General features: G+C 29.4%; 2 protein-coding genes across 3 annotated transcripts; one reads left to right on the forward strand and one right to left on the reverse strand.

Moving 5' to 3' along the window:
* Window positions 1-1694: 1694 nt before the first annotated feature.
* On the forward strand, window positions 1695-15622 carry LOC130677324 (THO complex subunit 2). Of its 2 annotated transcripts, XM_057484040.1 has the most exons (24): window positions 1695-1948; window positions 2186-2229; window positions 2361-2452; window positions 2535-2648; window positions 2722-2837; window positions 2909-3039; window positions 4379-5533; window positions 5617-5851; window positions 7854-8134; window positions 8377-8558; window positions 10354-10638; window positions 11477-11589; window positions 11660-11855; window positions 11931-12059; window positions 12142-12270; window positions 12347-12604; window positions 13668-13816; window positions 13896-13958; window positions 14079-14131; window positions 14212-14357; window positions 14429-14489; window positions 14565-14623; window positions 15315-15379; window positions 15482-15622. In XM_057484040.1, exons 1-24 carry the CDS (start codon window positions 1881-1883, stop codon window positions 15510-15512), a joined length of 4155 nt encoding a protein of 1384 aa, XP_057340023.1. In that variant the 5' UTR covers window positions 1695-1880; the 3' UTR covers window positions 15513-15622. The 2 variants fall into 2 exon arrangements, with proteins under 2 accessions (XP_057340023.1, XP_057340022.1); XM_057484039.1 differs by having other exon boundaries at window positions 1696-1948; window positions 13896-14131.
* Window positions 15623-15669: 47 nt separating this feature from the next.
* On the reverse strand, window positions 15670-18454 carry LOC130677330 (repetitive organellar protein-like). Its single transcript, XM_057484047.1, has 3 exons — window positions 18299-18454; window positions 17561-18227; window positions 15670-16469 (listed from the first exon to the last, which is right to left on the reverse strand). The coding sequence occupies exons 1-3, from the start codon at window positions 18331-18333 to the stop codon at window positions 15846-15848; spliced, it is 1326 nt and encodes a 441-aa protein (XP_057340030.1). The 5' UTR covers window positions 18334-18454; the 3' UTR covers window positions 15670-15845.
* Window positions 18455-19195: the final 741 nt, after the last annotated feature.

The raw sequence follows: 19195 nt of genomic DNA on the forward strand, positions 1-19195 counted from the left end.
TAATCATAATCAATTGAAGGCTGATATCTCTGCGACAAATCGACCTACGAGGTTAAAAAAAAAACCAAATTGAAGCTGAATAAATTTGCTAAACGATGTATGCATTCGTTTAGTTGAAAGAATTTTTCCGCGGTCCGTGGGCTCTTCGAAAAAAAAAAAAAATTTAGAAATTTTTTGGCTCGCGGTATTTCTCATGTTTGCGCAATAATCGGAGCTTTTAAAAAATTTTGAAAAAATACACCTAAACTAGAGATTTCAAGCTATAAAATGCTTTTTTTAAATTTTCGATACGATTTTTTTTCACCAAGTTACAGCCTTCCAAAAATCACTAAAAAATTTATAAAATTTTTCTGCTCCTTTAATTTTTTGCATTAGTATATATATATATATATATATACACTCGGACATCATTCTGAAAATAGTTAGAATAGCTTCCTAGGACCTCAAAACGTCAACATCTGATGAAAACTCGACTTTCGAAAATCGGGGTGAAAACAATAACTTCCCAATTTTTCGAAAATCGTCGATTCTCTTAGCGGGAAGTTAAAAAAGAAAAGTGATTTTTGGACGTTCATCGAATCCTGGCATACGGCTTGATAGTCAAACAAAATTAAAAATTATAAAATAAATAATAATAATTTTATGATATTCTCAAATAAAGTTTAACTAATAAAATTAAAAAAATTAAAATTATATGAATTATTACAGGCTCAGTGCTTTGGAGTTATCAGATTTGAATCTTTCACGTTTTTCGAAGTCACTTATTATAAGTTTAAAATTATTTATTATATTTTTCTTAATAACATAATAATAACCATAATTTTTATTATTATTATTATTTATACTTATATATTACAACACGAACTTATTCATGATTATGAGCACGTGGTGGCAATGCTTCCAGTTCTCGAGGTTATACTTTATTCAGATATTTATTTGTACATGTGATGATTTATAGAGATTTTCCAAAACAGCCGATTTTTTATAGATATTTTATTTGTAGAGATTTTCATTTTTATATATTTTTTTTAAGTAGATGTTTAGATATGCAAATGTTTCTTTGTAGGAATTTTTTTTTTTATTGTAATTTTTTTTTAGTGATTTATAAATCTAGAGATTTTTTTTATAGGGACTTTTTTTTATTCACTTATTTTACAATTCATATTTATAATTTTACATTTAATTAATATAGATATATTTTTAAATATTGTATTTTTTTTTTACAATTTTTTTTTTTTATAGATAATATTTGTATAAAAAAGTGATACATATTTTCCTTTAGAGAAGTTTTTTTTTTCCCGATGTTATGCTACCGCGCAAGAATTAATGACCGATATTGTATATATATAAAATTTAATGTCTAATTTCCATTTAGCTGCATACAAGACAATTTTATTAGAACTTAAAATTCATTTTCATTTAAAAGTTAAATTACGCGGGAATTTTAAAATCCCATTTTATAGATTTAAAATTTTTAAAACTAAAACCCGGGAAAACTAGATAATTATTGTAAAAATAAATATGTAATAATACAAAAATTTAATTATTATATTTAAATGTATGAAAAAAAGTGATATTTAATTATTATCTAATATATAAAATCTGAATTTTTAAATAAATGGCCGCTACTTGTTGCCGCCATTTTGAAAAGGAAATAAAAGGAGTTGAGGACGCCACCGTAAAGATTAAAAATGCGTTGTATTTAGGAACGCAAGTGAACGAGTAGAAGCAAGCCAGCAGGCAGGATCTTTAAGTGAAAAAAATATACAACGTGATATATTAATAAATTTATTATTACATATTAAAGTACTCCTGTGATGTTGATGCGTTTGTTTTTTTTAATTAATATAAAAATAAGTTGTATTTATTAATTAGATATTATGGCGGTTGATAAAGTGTGGAAATCAGAATTATGGAAATCATGGGATAAGCATGGAAAAAACGATTAGTAAGTGGTAGACAAGATCACGAGAGTGACACGATTGTAATATTGATAATATTGATTCATTCGTCAAATTTATGTGAATGTATAAATCTTAAAAAAATTACGTTATATATAAATCTAAATAAATAAATAATATCTATATATAGAAAAAAAAAAAAAATATTTTTGATGGTTGCAACTTTAGTATCTTCGTTTATCACTCTACTGAAGAGTTAATTGTCCATTAACAACTGTTTGCAGCCTCAAGATATTCAAGAACAAATTCAAGGAAGGCAACACCACAGGTAATTTATTTTTTTATCATCATTTTTTTTAATAACTTTTGTCTCAATGTTTTTTTTCCGACATGTTCTCTTTTGTCTGAAACAAATTCCAACTCAATCGCGACATTTAACAGTAAATTTTTTTTTTTTAGAATGGCAACGAGGATTATACGAATTGATCTCAAGCGGGACCCAGGGGACAGTAAAAAAAGACAATGTCGTGTCTACTTTAGCAGAACTTGTGGTAATATATATTAATTTACTTATTTTTATATATAATTATTATATTTTTTTTATGATAATTATTTATTTACTTGTTTTTAAAGGCCATCGACCCCAGCGTTTCATCGGCAGTCGTGGATTTGTTTACTTTGATAGACGCGGAAGTACTCAACGATCACCGAAACAATTTTTATTACATCGTAAAAGAAAGCGAAAAGGTTAAAAATTTAAATAGAATATAAATATAAAAATTTTAATTACATGATTTTTATGTGGGAAAAAAATTTACAGTTTTTAACAGATAGGATTTTGAAAGAACGTCTGGAGATTGATACACTTCAAGATGTCGGTACATTAAAAAACCGTAATTTTCACACAAAGTTTATAAAAGTTAAAACAAAACTCTAGTACGTATTTATTGGTTTTTATAAAATTGGTGGATTATATTTGTATTTAATAATTTTGTTGCAAATTACAGTTACAAGCAGCGGAAATTTAATTTATTTCGCGAAGAAAGTGAAGGTTACTCGAAACTTATTGTTGAATTAAATCAGGAAAGAGCGAGCGGCCAAGTGTTGACGACTTTGGAAATTGTCAAGTCTTTGATTGGTATGATTATTTAATTATTAAAAATGGAAATAAAGTAAGAGATCCAGTACCGATCAGGGAACTGGTACTCGATCACTCGTGTATTTGTATATATCCTCCTCAGTCCCGAGGCATCATTTTGTTTGCTATTTGAATAATTTTTTTATAAGTATACTTATAGACCTTTTAAGAAGCAAAAAAACATATTTTATATTTTTTCTAATTCATAGTTTTTAAAGCCATCTATTTTAAAGCCGTAGCAATAGTTATTTTTATGGTTCAGCAAACATCGGCTAGTTGCCAATGCTGGAAAAATTGTCCCCTATACGGGACCTCAGTATCGAGGAGGATATATTAGGGTGACCCAAAAAAACCGACTTTTTGTTTTCGAGTCTCATATGAAAATTTTTTGATGTAACATATTTACAGAACCCTCCGAAAATCAGCTCGATAAAAAATTTTTAAGAGGTCGTTCACAAATTTTGAAAATTCCGAAATGAATGAAATTCGGATTTTTTTTCTAATTTTTTCTTGTGGCAGCAATAGTTGATATCTATAAAATAATGAATATGCTGAAAATTTTAGCCCAAATTTTAAATAATTAAACGTCGCTCAAGAATTTTGAATGTTTCGAGTGCTGTCTTTTGGACGTTTTCGAGCGACCCTTTAATATTAATATTAAAGCATCTCAATTTTTTCACCATCAATTTATATCACAACGAATAAAAATAGAACCCGAGACAAAAAATTATTTATTTACATACTTTTTATTTTTTTATTCAATTTTTAAGTTTTTTTTGTTATTCAAATCTTACCCAATTTTATTGTTTAAAACTGTCCAGTATATTTTCGGTTATGCAAAAGTTGTATTTTAGCGAAATGATAATAATTGAGTTATAAAAAAATACAAAAATTATTTCTAAGTATTCGCTACTTATGAGTTAATATTCAAAATTCTTGAGCGACGTTTAAAAATCTATATTTTGAGCTAAAATTTTCAGCATGCCATTGATTTTACATATAGAAAATATTTTTGCCGAGAAAGAAAAAATTAAAAAAAAAATCCGAATTTGAATCATTTTTGGAATTTTCGAATTTCTCCAGCGACCCCTTGAATTGTTTATCGAGCTGATTTTTAGAGAGGTTTCTTAAAACATGTGAAACCAACAAATTTTTATATCAGACTAAAAACAAAAAAAGTTGGTTTTTTTTGGGTCACCCTGATGTCTATACAAATACAGAGTGATCGAGTACTAGTTCCCTGATCAGGTACTAGATTTTTTACCTTACGTTAATTAATTACTGATAATTATTAATAGCAACATAATATTAAGTAACACAGTCCAATACTTATTCCCAGGTTATTTTAATCTTGATCCGAATAGAGTACTCGATATTTTACTTGAGACCTTTGAAAACAGGCCGCAGGATGACGCACTGTTTATACCACTGATCAGGTCGTACATGAGTGATCACCAAGTTTTATGTGAAGTATTAGGTTTTAAATATTGTTGCAATGTTGAAGCAACACCCTTTTCTCTCCAGAAAGTAACAGCACTAATGCTCCAGCACGGCGTGATTGATTTAGACGATATACTGCCGTGGTTGGTACCTGACGATAAAGTTATCATAAAAGACCACGAGCAGATAATGCGTCAAGCTAAAGAATACGTAAGTAAAATGAGTGTAATATCAACAAGAGACAAAGAGGAGACACCAGCAGAAGAAAAAGAAGTTATCCCTGATAAATATACTGGCAATCAGAAATTTGGATTGTGCGAAGCCCTGCTGGAAGTTGGAGCTTGGGACGTAGCTCAGAGATTGTTCAGTAGATTGCCAGATCACTGTATGACTGATCAACGACCTATAGCATTAGCATTGTGTAAATTAATCCAGTCCCTTATCGAACCGGTCTATCGTAAGCACTGTATTGTAACGCCTAAATTACCGGGTCGTAAAGTAACAACATTAACATCGCAATTAGCACCGGAACCTATACAAAATATCGCGGATATACATGACAAATTATTGCCCATGTTAATTATTCTCGGTCCCAATCTACACCACGATCCCATTCTTATGTACAAAATAATGAGACTATGTCACGCTGCTATCAAACAGTGTCCGCTTGATTCCGGTAAACAGCCAATCGATAAAACAAATAATATTTATTATGACATACTTACTATCCTTGATGTCGCTTTATTACCGTCACTCTCTTTTATGGACTGTAACTGTTGTGTCGCGGAGGAAATGTGGAATATTCTCAAGCATTATCCCTATCAAAATCGTTATTGTCTATATGCGAGGTGGAAAAACGATACGCCTTTGCAACATCCGGCTTTGTTACGGAAACGTACTGATGCTCAGAAAAAAATTAAGTCTATTATGAAACGTGTTAGCAAAGAGACCATTAAACCCGTTGGAAGGTCTATTGGTAAACTTACTCACTCATCTCCTGGAGTACTTTTTGATTATATACTTATACAGATTCAGCTCTATGACAATTTGATAGGTATGTAAATTCTTTTTTTTTTTTTGTTGTTGATATTTTACAAGTGATCGTTGACTGACGAAATAAGTATCGTTTTTTTCCAGGACCTGTGGTGGACTCTTTGAAATATTTAACAAACATTTCTTATGACGTCTTGGGTTACTGTTTGGTAGAAGCATTAGCTGGAGCTGATCGTGACAGACTGAAACACGACGGCAACAGTATTTCACTCTGGCTACAGTCTTTAGCGTCATTTTGCGGAGCGATATTCAAAAAATATAATATTGAGTTGACTGGATTGCTTCAGTACGTTGCTAATCAACTTAAAGCACAGAAAAGGTAGGTTGGCCTTGTAAAGTGCTCTCGACACTCTCCTGTATCGTCACAATGAACACGTGTGTCATAATTTGTGCACGATCGTATTTTTAAATGGACGAATGTACACAAGAATGTTTTGGGAAATTAAAACCCAGTGGCATGGGGTCAAGGTCTTGGAAACTGATAAGCCGGAAGTCATTTACTTGTATCTTAATATATAAATACAATTACGTATATTTATCTGTCAATACGGAACTTGTTACGAAAATTCTTCGATGTCTATGACCACGTTCTACGTCACAATATTTATTACAATCAACATTCATTTAAAACTTTCAAGGATTATTTTTTCAAGAATTTTCATGGATTATTCAATGGTTTGTGATATTTAAATTCCATGGCTTTTATTTTTATTAGTATTTTCAGGGTGGCCACAAACTGAGAGTATCAGGGAATTTAATGCTAACGGGAAATATTATGGAAATGTCAGAGAATTTCGAGAAGTATCCGGGAAGTTAATTGCGACAGTTAAAAATTCAAAAATTTTTAAGTGATTCTCAACAGGTTGTAGCTCGAAGGAAAATGGTCGGACAACAAAAACAACCCATGTAACAATTTCCATAACAAGTCGCAGGTTGAGGCACTGATTACAAGAATCTTTTGATAGATACTACATAGACTTGCCCAAGATGACGTACACAAGATAATCTTGTAGTAGTCTTGTACTATTTTTATGAGAGTATCTTGGGGAAGACCCCTAGGTGTCTACGTCTTTATATACCTATCAATCTGTCACAAGAAATAAATACAAGATTCTAAGACAAGATTGTTATAGGATTTGAACATGATATTGTACAAAAGAACATTGAAGATGTCTTGCTCAAAATGTGTCAGTAAAGTTACTTACGCGTATCTTGAGCGAGTCTTGCAACAGAAATTACTTGCAGACACTAACGCATATCTTGCGGCAGATCTGCTCCAGAAGTGTCACACTATCACACTATCACACTATCACACTATCACACTATCTATGTACCCCACTTCTATCTCTGTCACTTTATCCCAGGATCCTGTATCGTATGCCAATGGAAGAGATAAAGTGACAGAGGCAGATACTGCAATATGACACTTCTGGAGCAGATCTGCCGCAAGATGTGCGTTAGTATATGCAAGTAATTTCTGGTGCAAGATTAGCTCAAGTCACTGTACCAATGTACCTTGAGCAAGATATCTTAAATATTCTTGCACTATTCTTTATGTACAACATAACGCAAAGTTTTTTCTTAAGTCTTATACAAGACTTGCAATTTAAAACTTTGTACCAGTGACTGCAGCAGGATCCATAGTTAAATAAAGACCTAGACAACTAGTGTACTGGTGACCAGACTTGGGTAAGATTTCTATAAGATTGTTATATGGGAATAACGTCGAATCGTAGCTTAAATTTTATTAATTATTTACTCTGTTGATAATTTAAAATTTGTCTGATGTCTGCTACATTCACACTCATTAATAATACGAATAAAAATCCAAAATCAGAGAAAAATGTGAAAAACTTTACTGGAAAACTGAGAAATATCAGGGAATTTTGTGGCCACTCTGTATTTTTTTTTTATTCGCTCTCTTTAATCTTTTATTTTTTTTTTTATTTGTTGACAGTTGAACGTATTTAAGTTTAGACTATTTAATTTCAGACGCGTTGATCCATTAGTTAAACAATGAGGATTATTTAGCGATCGCTGTTCATGTGAGTGGATGGAAAGCTTGAAAAGTTTTTGAATATTTAAATTAAAAAACAATTGTGATGTAAATAAAGTGATGTATAAATACGACACGCTGGCAATAGACTCGGAGTTTTTTATGTTCAAATAAATAAATAAATGAATGAATGAATATTAATTTAAGTTTCTGTTTTTCTTAGATTCCAAGTTTTCTTGACCCGGTGTACATTTTAACTCTGATATTCAGAGATTTATTTATCTCTCAATAATTAATTACATTTAATACTCAATTTAATTCGCAGCTTGGATTTATTGATACTCAAAGAAATAGTACAGAAAATGGCTGGCGTTGAAGCAGCTGAAGAAATGACATCCGACCAATTAGACGCGATGGCTGGCGGTGATCTATTGAAAAACGAAGCCGGTTATTTCAGCCAAGTTCGCAATACTAAAAAATCATCATTAAGATTAAAAGAAGCTCTGTCAGAAAATGATTTAGCCGTCGCTCTGTGTCTTTTGATGGCGCAGCAAAAGCACTGTGTTGTCTATCGTGAAACAGATCAATCTCATCTCAAACTTGTCGGTAAGTTGGTTTTAAAAAAAATTAATTTTAATTGTAAATAATTAATTAACTTTTTAATTCCTCATAGATTTTTAATATTTACAAGATTCATGATTTTTAGTATCATGAGTCTTAATTTACAGGTTTAATTGTGTAAGAATAAATACAAATGATTGTCTAATTAGAAATTTTAATTGGTTTGTTAATGATAAAGACTATTTATAAAATTAATTAATAAATAATGTAATTAAATTTGTATTTAGGAAAACTTTATGATCAGTGTCATGATACGCTCGTACAGTTTGGTACATTTTTGGGATCAACATTGACAGTAGATGAGTATGTGGAAAAATTACCAAGCATCCATGGAATGCTTCAAGATTATCACATACATGCTGATGTTGCATTTTTCCTTGCACGTCCAATGTTCGCCCATGCTATCAATGTAAATATTACAACTAAAATTTTCTAAATTCTAATGATTAAGGTAAAAGCCCCTACATCCGCTCACTTTTCATTGGAGTGAAATTATATCACTCAATATAAATTAATAAATGGAATGAAAAACCATATTTTTTAACTTCCCGCTAAGAAAATTATAAATTTTCAAAAATTCGGGAAGTTATTGGTTTCGGTCCGATTTGCAAAAACCGAATTTCTATCAGATTTTGACGTTTTGAGGTTCTAGGAAGCTATCCTGACTAATTTCACGATGATATCTGAGTGTATGTATGTGTGTACGTACGTACGTATGTATGTAAATATTCATAACTCTTGAACGGATGAAGCGATTTTGATCTTTGAGGTGTCATTCGACGCGGCTTGTTAATATCTTGGAGCTGTAAAAATTTGAGCTTAATCGGTAGGGTGCGTTCGGAGATTTTTCAAAAATGTTTTATTTGGATAACTTTTAATTTGCTCGATGGATTGATTCCAAAATCTAATCAGCTCTAAAACTTTATAAGCCGCGTCGAATGCCACCTCAACCATCAAAATCGGTTCATTCGTTCAAGAGAAACCGTTGACGAAAGAATTCAAAAAAAAAAATTTTTTTTTTGGTTTTTTTGAAATTTCTCAAAAACGACTAGATAAATCAATTTCAAAATTTGATTAGCTTTAGAACTTGATAAAATACGCCGATTGCCGCCTCAACCATCAAAATCGGTTAACTCGTTCGCGAGATATCGTGGGAGAAAGAAATGCTAAAAAATGGATTTTTAACAAAACAATGGCATACAAAAGTATTTGCGAGCTCGAAGAGCTCGAAAATGTATTCACAATAATGTTTCCGAGCTCAACGAGCTCGAAAACAGTGGGAAGTTTTGGGGCTGGCCCGCAGGATTAACCGATAGACCGATTTTTTTTTTATAGTTATTTTTTTTTAAGTTTCGAGTATTAGAATAAAATTTAAGTTTGAAGAAAAATCTTGATAATTAATTATTATTAATTTTTTAAATAAGCTCCTTGAGTGTACCCATAGTCGCTCACTAAAAGTTGTGATCTACCATTACTCGATCAACACATGGCCCTACAGTCGCTCGACGACAAAATCAATCAAACTATGATAAGTTTATTGATTTGGACAAATAATTTATAAATTGTACTACTTTATTCTTTCATAATATAAAATTTCATGAATTTTAAAAATGTATTTAATAAGATATAGTTATAACAATTCTTAAAAAATTTAACGTGACCTAAATTTAATCTAACGAATGAACGTTAAAGTAAAAAATTCCCGGCTTTGCGCGATTTTGAAAACAGTCATTTAATTTAAATTTATAATCTATTATAAAATAATTTGATACATCATATTTTAATATATTTAGATTCACAAATAATTATTTATCAATAATAATTTTTTTAGTTGTAATTTTTTTTAATAAAAATTATAAAAAAACGCCTTAAACAATTAAAGTGAGCGATTAATGGTACTGAGCGGGTATAGGGGCTTTTTACCTTATATGGAAAAAAAATTGTGGTTCTTCTAAGCACAATATTGTAGTCAAACATTGCAGTAGTGAGAACTCTAATATGTAGTAAAGGATGCTACATATTGGAGTTCTGACATTACTACACGTGTGCTTGAGATTATTCCAAGTTGAAAGCGGCATTTTTTTACTCCAACTTGTAGTAACTTAAACTACAACTGCTGCTGTAGCAACTACAATTTTTTTCTGTGTATGCTAATAATTGATATTGTTAATTAAATTTTATTTTGTGATATATTAATTATATAGATAAAGTATGACGAGCTACGTAAAGCTGATCCGAACTATAAGAAGATGTCGTCGGCGATGAAGCAAGCCAAGTGGGCAGAAGCTGCTCAGTATGTTATGGCACCAGTAGCACTTTCTGTAAGACCTCTGCATCCTCTCAAAGTGTGGGAAGACATTTCACCTCAATTTCTCGTCACCTTTTGGTCTCTGTCTATGTACGATCTCTTTGTTCCTGCTGACAGTTATCAGCGAGAAATAAATAAAATAAAACAGCAGGCTATCCAAGCTGCTGATTCCAAAGAGATGGTTTGTTTTATTTTGTTTTTTTATTTAGGGGAGAAGGGGGCAAAATGGGGTAGTCCGAAAATTAAAAAAAAGAAGTTTGATTTTTAAAACGGTTTTTAAGCATTTTAAAATCACTTTTTTAAATGTAATTGAGCATTATTTTGAATTTTTCACCGTTGTGGGAAAAAGTTTTGTTTTTGTAAAAAAATAATATGAAATCAATTTGATTTTTTTTCTTATCAATTTCCAGTAAAAGAACTCTCAGTGTCAAATTACTTCAGATGGATTTCAATATTCAACTTTAAAATATTTACAATTTTTTAAATTTAATTAACTTTTACTAATTTTTTAATCTATTACTTTAAACAATGTATAGTTGCTTTTTTAAAAATATCTTCTTTGGAATTAAAACTAACTTCAATCTTTTACTTTGAAGTTAATAATAAATAGTAATTACCAATTTAAAGTCGGTAGTTAAACTTTTTAAAAAATCTAAAGTGTCAGTCGAAAAATGTTGATGACTTTTGTTTTATGATAAAAACTACTAAAATTTTTTTCTTCCTTTGCATCCAATAATTATGAGAATTATGATTTTTCTTTATATAAATTACTTACAAGTAAATTTAATTTAATCAAATTTATTTAATATCCAGAAATTTTTTTTTCACTTTTTTTAGGGAGTACCCCTTTTGTCTGCAAAAATGAAAATTTTTTCTATTCAATTTTAATGTAATTAAAAAAAAATACAAAATTTAACGTATTTGATTTCTCAAAAGCAGTATTCCCTTAAGTAACTGTTTTGCCCCCTCATAAAACCAATTTTATTATATTTTTATTTGATTTAAAATTTTTTTTATAGAATGTCAGCAAAGGTAAGAAAGAACAAGATCGCTACACTGCATTGATAGAAAAGTTACAGGATGAAAAGAAAAAACAGGAAGAACATGTTGAGAAAGTCTTTGCATATTTACGGTAATTGGTTTTTCTAAATAACTTTTTTTTATAATTACTTTGTTATTATAATTAAATTATTATTTTTTAGACAAGAAAAAGATTCATGGTTTTTGTCACGAAGTGCGAAATCAGCAAAAAATGAAACAATCACACAGTTTTTACAACTATGTCTATTTCCAAGGTGTACTTTTACAACAGTCGATGCGATGTATTGCGCTAAATTCGTCCATACTATTCATTCACTTAAGACTGCTAATTTTTCCACACTCCTTTGTTACGACAGAGTAAGTCAATTTTTTAAAATAATAAATATAAATACTGCAATTATTTTTATTCATATAAATTTTAATTATTTTTAGCTCTTTTGTGATATCACTTACTCAGTAACGTCTTGCACTGAGAACGAAGCTAATCGTTACGGTCGTTTCCTTTGCGCTATGCTCGAAACTGTTATGAGATGGCATTCTGAAAAAGCCATATTCGACAAGGTACTGTATTTTATTATGTTTATAATTACAAAATATACTATTTTAAATTATTCAATAATAATAAAATTAATTTATATTATAGGAGTGTAGTAATTATCCTGGTTTTGTTACTAAATTCCGCGTGAGTAATCAATTTTCCGAAGCTAATGACATGGTTGGATTTGAAAACTACAGACACGTGTGTCATAAATGGCATTATAAAATTACTAAGGTATATACTAATATTTTTTTTTTTTTTGTATGAAATAATTAATATTTTTAAATCATTTTTTTTTTTTTTTATTCAGGCAATTGTTGTATGTCTTGATTCAAAAGATTACGTGCAGATACGTAACTCTCTTATTATATTGATTAAAATCCTTCCACATTTTCCCGTTCTTGCCAAGTTATCACAGATTTTAGAACGAAAAGTTGAAAAAGTACGAGAAGAAGAACGCGGACAGCGACAAGATTTACATGTTCTTGCAACTTCTTATTGTGGACAGTTGAAAGCTAAAACACCACAGATGATACGTGAATCTGATTTTCATCATGTTGGTGATAAGGTACTTGATTATTAATTATTTTTAATTAGCCCTCTGTCTGTCGTGTGGCCTTGCCACCCTTTGTTTTGCCAACATGTATTTAATATTGTGATGTTGTCGAGTATCATAACTATGATTTTTAAAAATTCAAACCACAAAAGTTTATACGACTAGACAATTGTAATTTTTTATAGAACTTTTTTTACTAAAATGAAAATTTTAAAGAAAGAAATGAATTAAATGAACTGGAAATGAGTCGTTGGTAACTGACAACTGTGCAGAAAATTTAAAAAAATTCAATGCCCGAGTTTAATCACGTTAGCAGCAAATCGTCGGGTTTCTCAGGTTTTCCAACAAAAAAAATTATTTTTTTAATCTTTAAAATACCGGAAAAATAATTTTCATTTATTTATTCGATACTAGAAAGTATACCTTAATAGCACAGTTTGCTTCAGCCCAAGTTTACTTTACAAATGTTGCTTTGAATTTTTCATCAAATGTCCGTCAACTGGGGACTTTTCCGTTTTTGATGACAATTTGTATACAACTTGCTATACAATTTGACGTAAATTTACTATCCGAATTAAAATGCAAATTCGCTTCACAAGTTGACTAGAAAAAAGTTGTCGTCAATTTTTAGGCAAATTTTTATATCAATTTATTGTTAACTTGAAAAATTGTAAAGTATTTTTTTACCGTCAAATTGTAGACATTTTTATGCATAAATTTGCTTACCATTTGAAATGGTAAGAATGAACATAATCGACTTTTTTGTTCTAGTAAAAAGTTATCTCTAAATTGAGCAAAAATTAACCGCAAATTTTTCTTGACAACTTTTGCTGTCAAATTGTCAGCAAATTTCAGACAATTTCATTATAAAATTACTGTCAATTACAAGCTAAAGTTGCTCTTAGGGTAGTAGAAGAACTCACAAAATTTCAAAAGACTAGGAAATTTATTTTTTTTTCAAATAATCTTTTAATAAAAATTGCGGTGCTACGCTCATAGCGCGATGGAAAAAGGGTTAATCAGATTATTTCATTATGATGATAACAATAATTATAAATTTGGGTAATTTGACTAGGCGGGGAAAACACAAGAAACTTCAACCAGTGAAACTTCTGAAAAAACAAGCAATGGAATTCCTACTAAAGAAGTTAGTAGCAATGGCGATACACGCGTTGACAAAGATAAAGAGCAACGTGATAAACGAACTCCGAGTCAAACTTATCAGTAAGTTTTTTTTTTAATTAATTTAAAAGTAGTAAATTATATATTTATGTATTTATTAATGATAATTTAAATAAATTAGCGAGACCACTGAGAAAACACGGAAGAAAGAAGAACCAAAAGAAGTACCGGAAGTCAAAGAAAAGTATGTGAAAAAAGATGAGATAAAAGATGATGAGACTGTTGATAAAAAAGATCGGAAATATTATAAAGAAGAGCATTATTATAGTGGAGGAGTTGATAATTTAGATCGTGATCTTTCTAGTGTGTCGAACAGCAGCGCTAGTTCTGGCCAAGCTCAAGATGGTCCTGATCGAGGTATTTATTTATTTATTTATTTATTAAGGAATCAGTCCAGTACAGCTTTTTTCAAAATTAAATATTCTTTTTTAATACAGAGCCTAAAAGAAGAAAAATCGATAGCATTCCGAAGGAAAGCAGACGAACTGACAGCAGTAGTGAGAAAAAAGAACGTTCTAGTAAAACTAAAGTCCGTGATGAGCAGAAAGAATTACGTAGAGAGAAAAAACTAGGCCGCAAAAGAGTAATTTACTTTTTAATAATAAATTTAAAAAGCATATATTTTAGTTTTATTTATGGCATAATTAATTTCAGGATCGTACCGACGAAGCGATTGCTGCTGCTGAGCAGAAGCGAAGAAAAGATGATGATAGGGGTTCGTGATTTTTATTTTTTCTTTGTCTCCGTTTTATTTTTAAACCATTTAATTATTTATTTTTTTTTTTTATAGCTAAAGCTCATCAGAATGGTGACTTACCTGAACATCGCGAGAAACATCATTATCCTAAAGTATGTATAATTTTTAGGGGTGTGCGAGTCAAGTTAAAATCGAATCTAAATATTCAATTCGAAATTCAAATCCAATAATTCGTGACTTCAAATTTATTGCCGATTTTAGAATATTGTCCGAAAATTTTTGAATTATTTATAACTTTTCAAATTACTCGATTCAAATCGATACAAATTATTCGAATCACCATTTAAATGTTCAATTTTTATGTAATGGAGAGCTTAGTTTTTAAAATAATTTTTTCATAGATTCGTGTCTGAACTCTATTTACCTCTGATAGAAATTTTAATTATTGGAAAAAATATTACAATTTTAAACGATCCTGAAGTTAGCCCACAATTAACAATTTTCTATCAACGAATCAGTCACAAAAAAAAAATAAAACTAAAAAAATGCGCATCTAGAAAATTAAAAAAACTATAGGTGCAATTTAAAAAATTTTTTTTTTTTTTTTTATAGTTGATCGTTTCTGAAAAGATTAAATAATTTTCAGACTTCGGTTAACTTCAGTGTCATACTTTAAGTCCTTCAAAAGAAAATTTTTTAATTATTCGAGAATTTACGATTTCGAAAAGTTTCAAGTTCTCCGAAAATTTACGAATAATTCGTAAGTTCGAACTATTTGTACACCCCTAATAATTACAATTAATTAATTAGGCAAAAAATTAAAACAAAAGTTTTTCTTTTCAGGAAAAATCACCATACGGAAAAGACCGCGCTCATGAACGTGAGGGCCGCGAAGGAAGAGATAAACAATATCCTTTACATACTTAATTAATTAAAAACTATTTGTCTTATTTATATTCTAATTTATCTCTTATTTTTTAAGTAAAATATTTTTCTTAACCAATAAATACTAGGCGGAGTTCAGATCCAAAACGAAGATGATGTATCATGGAAAAAATTTGAATAACATTTTATATTACACATAAACGTTGTATGTAATTGATAATTGAAAAATACAATTTGAATTTGAATTTAATGAATAAAGTCTTTAAAAATAAATAATTAATTATTATCAAATAAGTTTATTTTACTATTATAATTTATCTCGTATGCAGTCTTTTATTAATAAAATAAATTATTATAAACTAAACAAATTGCTTTCTTATTTCAACCCGTTTATAAAAATTATAAAAGGTATCATCGTAACACAAAAACACATGTGACTAAATACTTTGGATAAGTGCTGGTAGTATAAGTAAACTATTTAAATTTACGTCATAGAGGCAGTCCAGTTATACAATTCAAATAAGATTGGTCAGCTTTCAAACTTTCCTCCTCTAAGCGTTTGAGCCGTTGCTTGGCATCCTGAATAATATCGTCAGTAGAACTGCTCTCACTGAGGATTGTTTGCGTTTTTGAAAATAACGATCGCGTAACATCGACGTGCACAACAGGTTTGACGAGCTGAGCTTCTTCAAGTTGACGTGAAAGACGTACTGACCTTAACGTAAGCTCTTCTATCCTCAATTGTTGTTCTTGCACGAGACTCTGAAGTTGTTTTTTCTCTTCCTCGTCATTATTATTATCATCATTATTATTATCACCAATTTTATCAACTACGTCTGTCTGCGTACTGACTTCATGCGTACGTATTACTTTACAATCTTTACTTTTATTTGACAACTCTATTTGTACTTTAGCTAATTCGTCTTGAAGCTTTTTTAAATTAGTTTCAAATATTTTATAACCATCGTTATCTTTTTGCAACCTTTTAGCTTCACGCGCAAGTGCATTTTCTTTGGAAACCAGCTCTTTATTTTTGATAAAAATATACCTTTCTAGTTCTTCTTTTTCTTTTGTTAATTTATCTTCTCTCTCATTTATTTCTTTGATCATATTCTGAAAAAATAAATCCATTATTAAATTTGAATTATAGCCCGTGTAAAAAAAATTTGTTCCGAAAATATTCAAATAAAATTCGACATGTGAAACTTCTAAACTTGGGACAGATTAGAACTTCGAGTGTAACTTTTTTTGAACTTTTGTAAATTTGATAGTAAAAAAAATAAATTATCTACAGGGAAAAAAGGACTTCTTAGCGCAAGAAATATTTTGCACTATGAATTAAAGACAAAAATTTTCTTAAGACTGGAAAAAATTTCTTGGTGCAAGAATTTTTTGTTCGGCTCAAAAAATTTTTTCTTGCTCCAAGAAAATTTCTTCTTCCCCTAATATAATTTATGTTTTCAATTTATAATGCGAAAAATTTTTTTAGGCGAGTAAAAATTTTTTGTGCCAAGATATCCTTTTTTTTTGTGTAGGATTTTATGTAAGCGAATTTTGAGTCAAAAGAGAACATTTTAAAAACTTATCTTTGTTACATTTTACTCTCATCTCGAAGAAGTTCCCATTAGAAACCAATAGCCTCAAAAAATAAAAAAAAATTTATAAAAAGTTCCAAGTTTAGTTTTTTAAACATTTTCGAAACCAGGGTAAGATGTACTAAAATTACGTTTTGAGAGACGTTTTAAAAACGTTCTTGTTTTTTTTTTACTCAAAACTCGCTCATAAAATCCTGCATAAACTTTTTTTTTACTGTCAAAATTACAAAAATTTAAAAAAAATTCTAATGGCAGTGTTACAATTCTACTCACAGCATCTCTACTCAAGGGAAGTAGCTACGACTCTACTCAAAGTTTTTTTTACTCAGGTTTAACTCTACTCCGTTGTATCATTACTCAGCTTCAACTAGAATTCTTTGTGAGTAGAGTCGTAGCTGAGTAAAGTTGTCGCTAAGTCTAGTTGAAGCTGAGTAAAGATACAACTGAGTAACGTTAAACCCGAGTAAAAAAAACAGTGAGTAGAGTTGAGGCTGAGTAAAGTTATGAGTAGAGTTGTAGCTACTTCCCTTGAGTAGAAATGTTGTGTATTTCTTTGTAATCTTTTGAGACCAAATTTTTTTTCACACAGGATTTGTATTTATAAATTACCTGAGCTTTCATCAATTTGTCATCCAATAAAGTAACCTGCTCTTCAACGAAATCAACACGATTTTTAACTTTATCTTCATACTCCTTCAATTGATTTTCATAACTCTCTTTTTGTTCCACCAATTTTTTTCTAGCGCAAATAATTTTATGTTTCTCTTTACAAATATCATAAAATTTAAAATCCGTCTGACTCTCACAAGCCTTAACATCTTTACACTTTCTACTCTCATCACGATCTAAATAATTACATTTAAATTGACAAGTGAATTTTAATACCGTTAGCAATAATGGCAAATCATTACTATTGTAATCATCAATAATGGATTGTCCATCAGAGTCATCAGGTCTGATACCTAAAGTTTCTAGCACGTGAGTGACGTAGTCGCTTTGTAATTTTTGTTTATCGACAGCTTCATTGTCCAAATCAGTCTTGATATGTTTACGAAAATTAATTAACAACGGAGCTTCACTTGCAAATACAGACAGTGTATATGCGTAATTATGATTCCACAAATACTCAGCAATTAATAAATCATATATGTACTGCTTTGCTGATTTAGGTCCACTGTTGTCTTTGTTTAAAGTCATATCTGTACTTTTTAATGTATTTACTAAATTATGACGTAAATGTGTACGGATATTTGATATTATACCGCATCTTTCAAACCTATAAAAATTAATTACTATTAATTAATATTATAAATAAATTTATTATGAGTAAATAAAAATATTAATTACCAAGCGTAAATTGTAGAATAATAATCACTGTCCATAATTAATTAGTTTATGTATTTTTTAAACATTTATTAATTTATTTGTGTACTGTAATGTTTTATGACAACACATAAAATGGAAACAGCATTTTTCCCGCGATGATAAACAAACAATGATGCGAGATATTGGGACACAATTATATACTGAGTCGGTATGATAGATTCAAATTTCATTATCGGTAATTGATTAGAAAAAAAAAAAAATATGACTTTTTATGTCAAAAGTATTATGTGAATTTTTTTTTTAATTTTATGATACTGAGTAGCAGACAATAAAAAACTTAATTCATTCAAATAAAAGAAATTAAATAGTTTGGAGGAGAAAAATGCTGGTCAAAATTAAATAATAATTACATCCGTAATTAAAAATTTGCTATCTTAAATAAAAAATCACAATCCATAAAAAAAAATTACGATGATTAGTAGAAAATTAATTTTTTTTCTCAATTATTACTATCCAGATTGTAATTTTCACTTATCATAATAATAGTAATTTATTCAATGTATAGATAATTACATCATTTTACATTTTTGCATTTTAATTTACTTTCATTTATTTTTCATAACTTTATTTTTCACTTATGTCTTTCTATTCTTTCCCTTGGACAGCTACTCTCTAAATATGAATTAGTGATTTTTCACTAATTTCAAGTGAATATTCACTAATTGTTAATGCTACAATCGTACCACGCAGAATTAGTGAATATTCACTAAATGAATATGTGAATATTAGAATTCACTGATTTGATAATTGAATACGAGAATCCACTAAATTGAAAAGTGAATATGGGAATCCATTGATTTCATCGGTGAAAAAAAATATTATATTGCAAAAAAAAATATAAGACACTTGTAATTAGAT

The sequence above is a fragment of the Microplitis mediator genome, chromosome 11 (genome assembly GCF_029852145.1).
Source record: "Microplitis mediator isolate UGA2020A chromosome 11, iyMicMedi2.1, whole genome shotgun sequence".
Taxonomy (NCBI): Eukaryota; Metazoa; Arthropoda; class Insecta; order Hymenoptera; family Braconidae; genus Microplitis; species Microplitis mediator.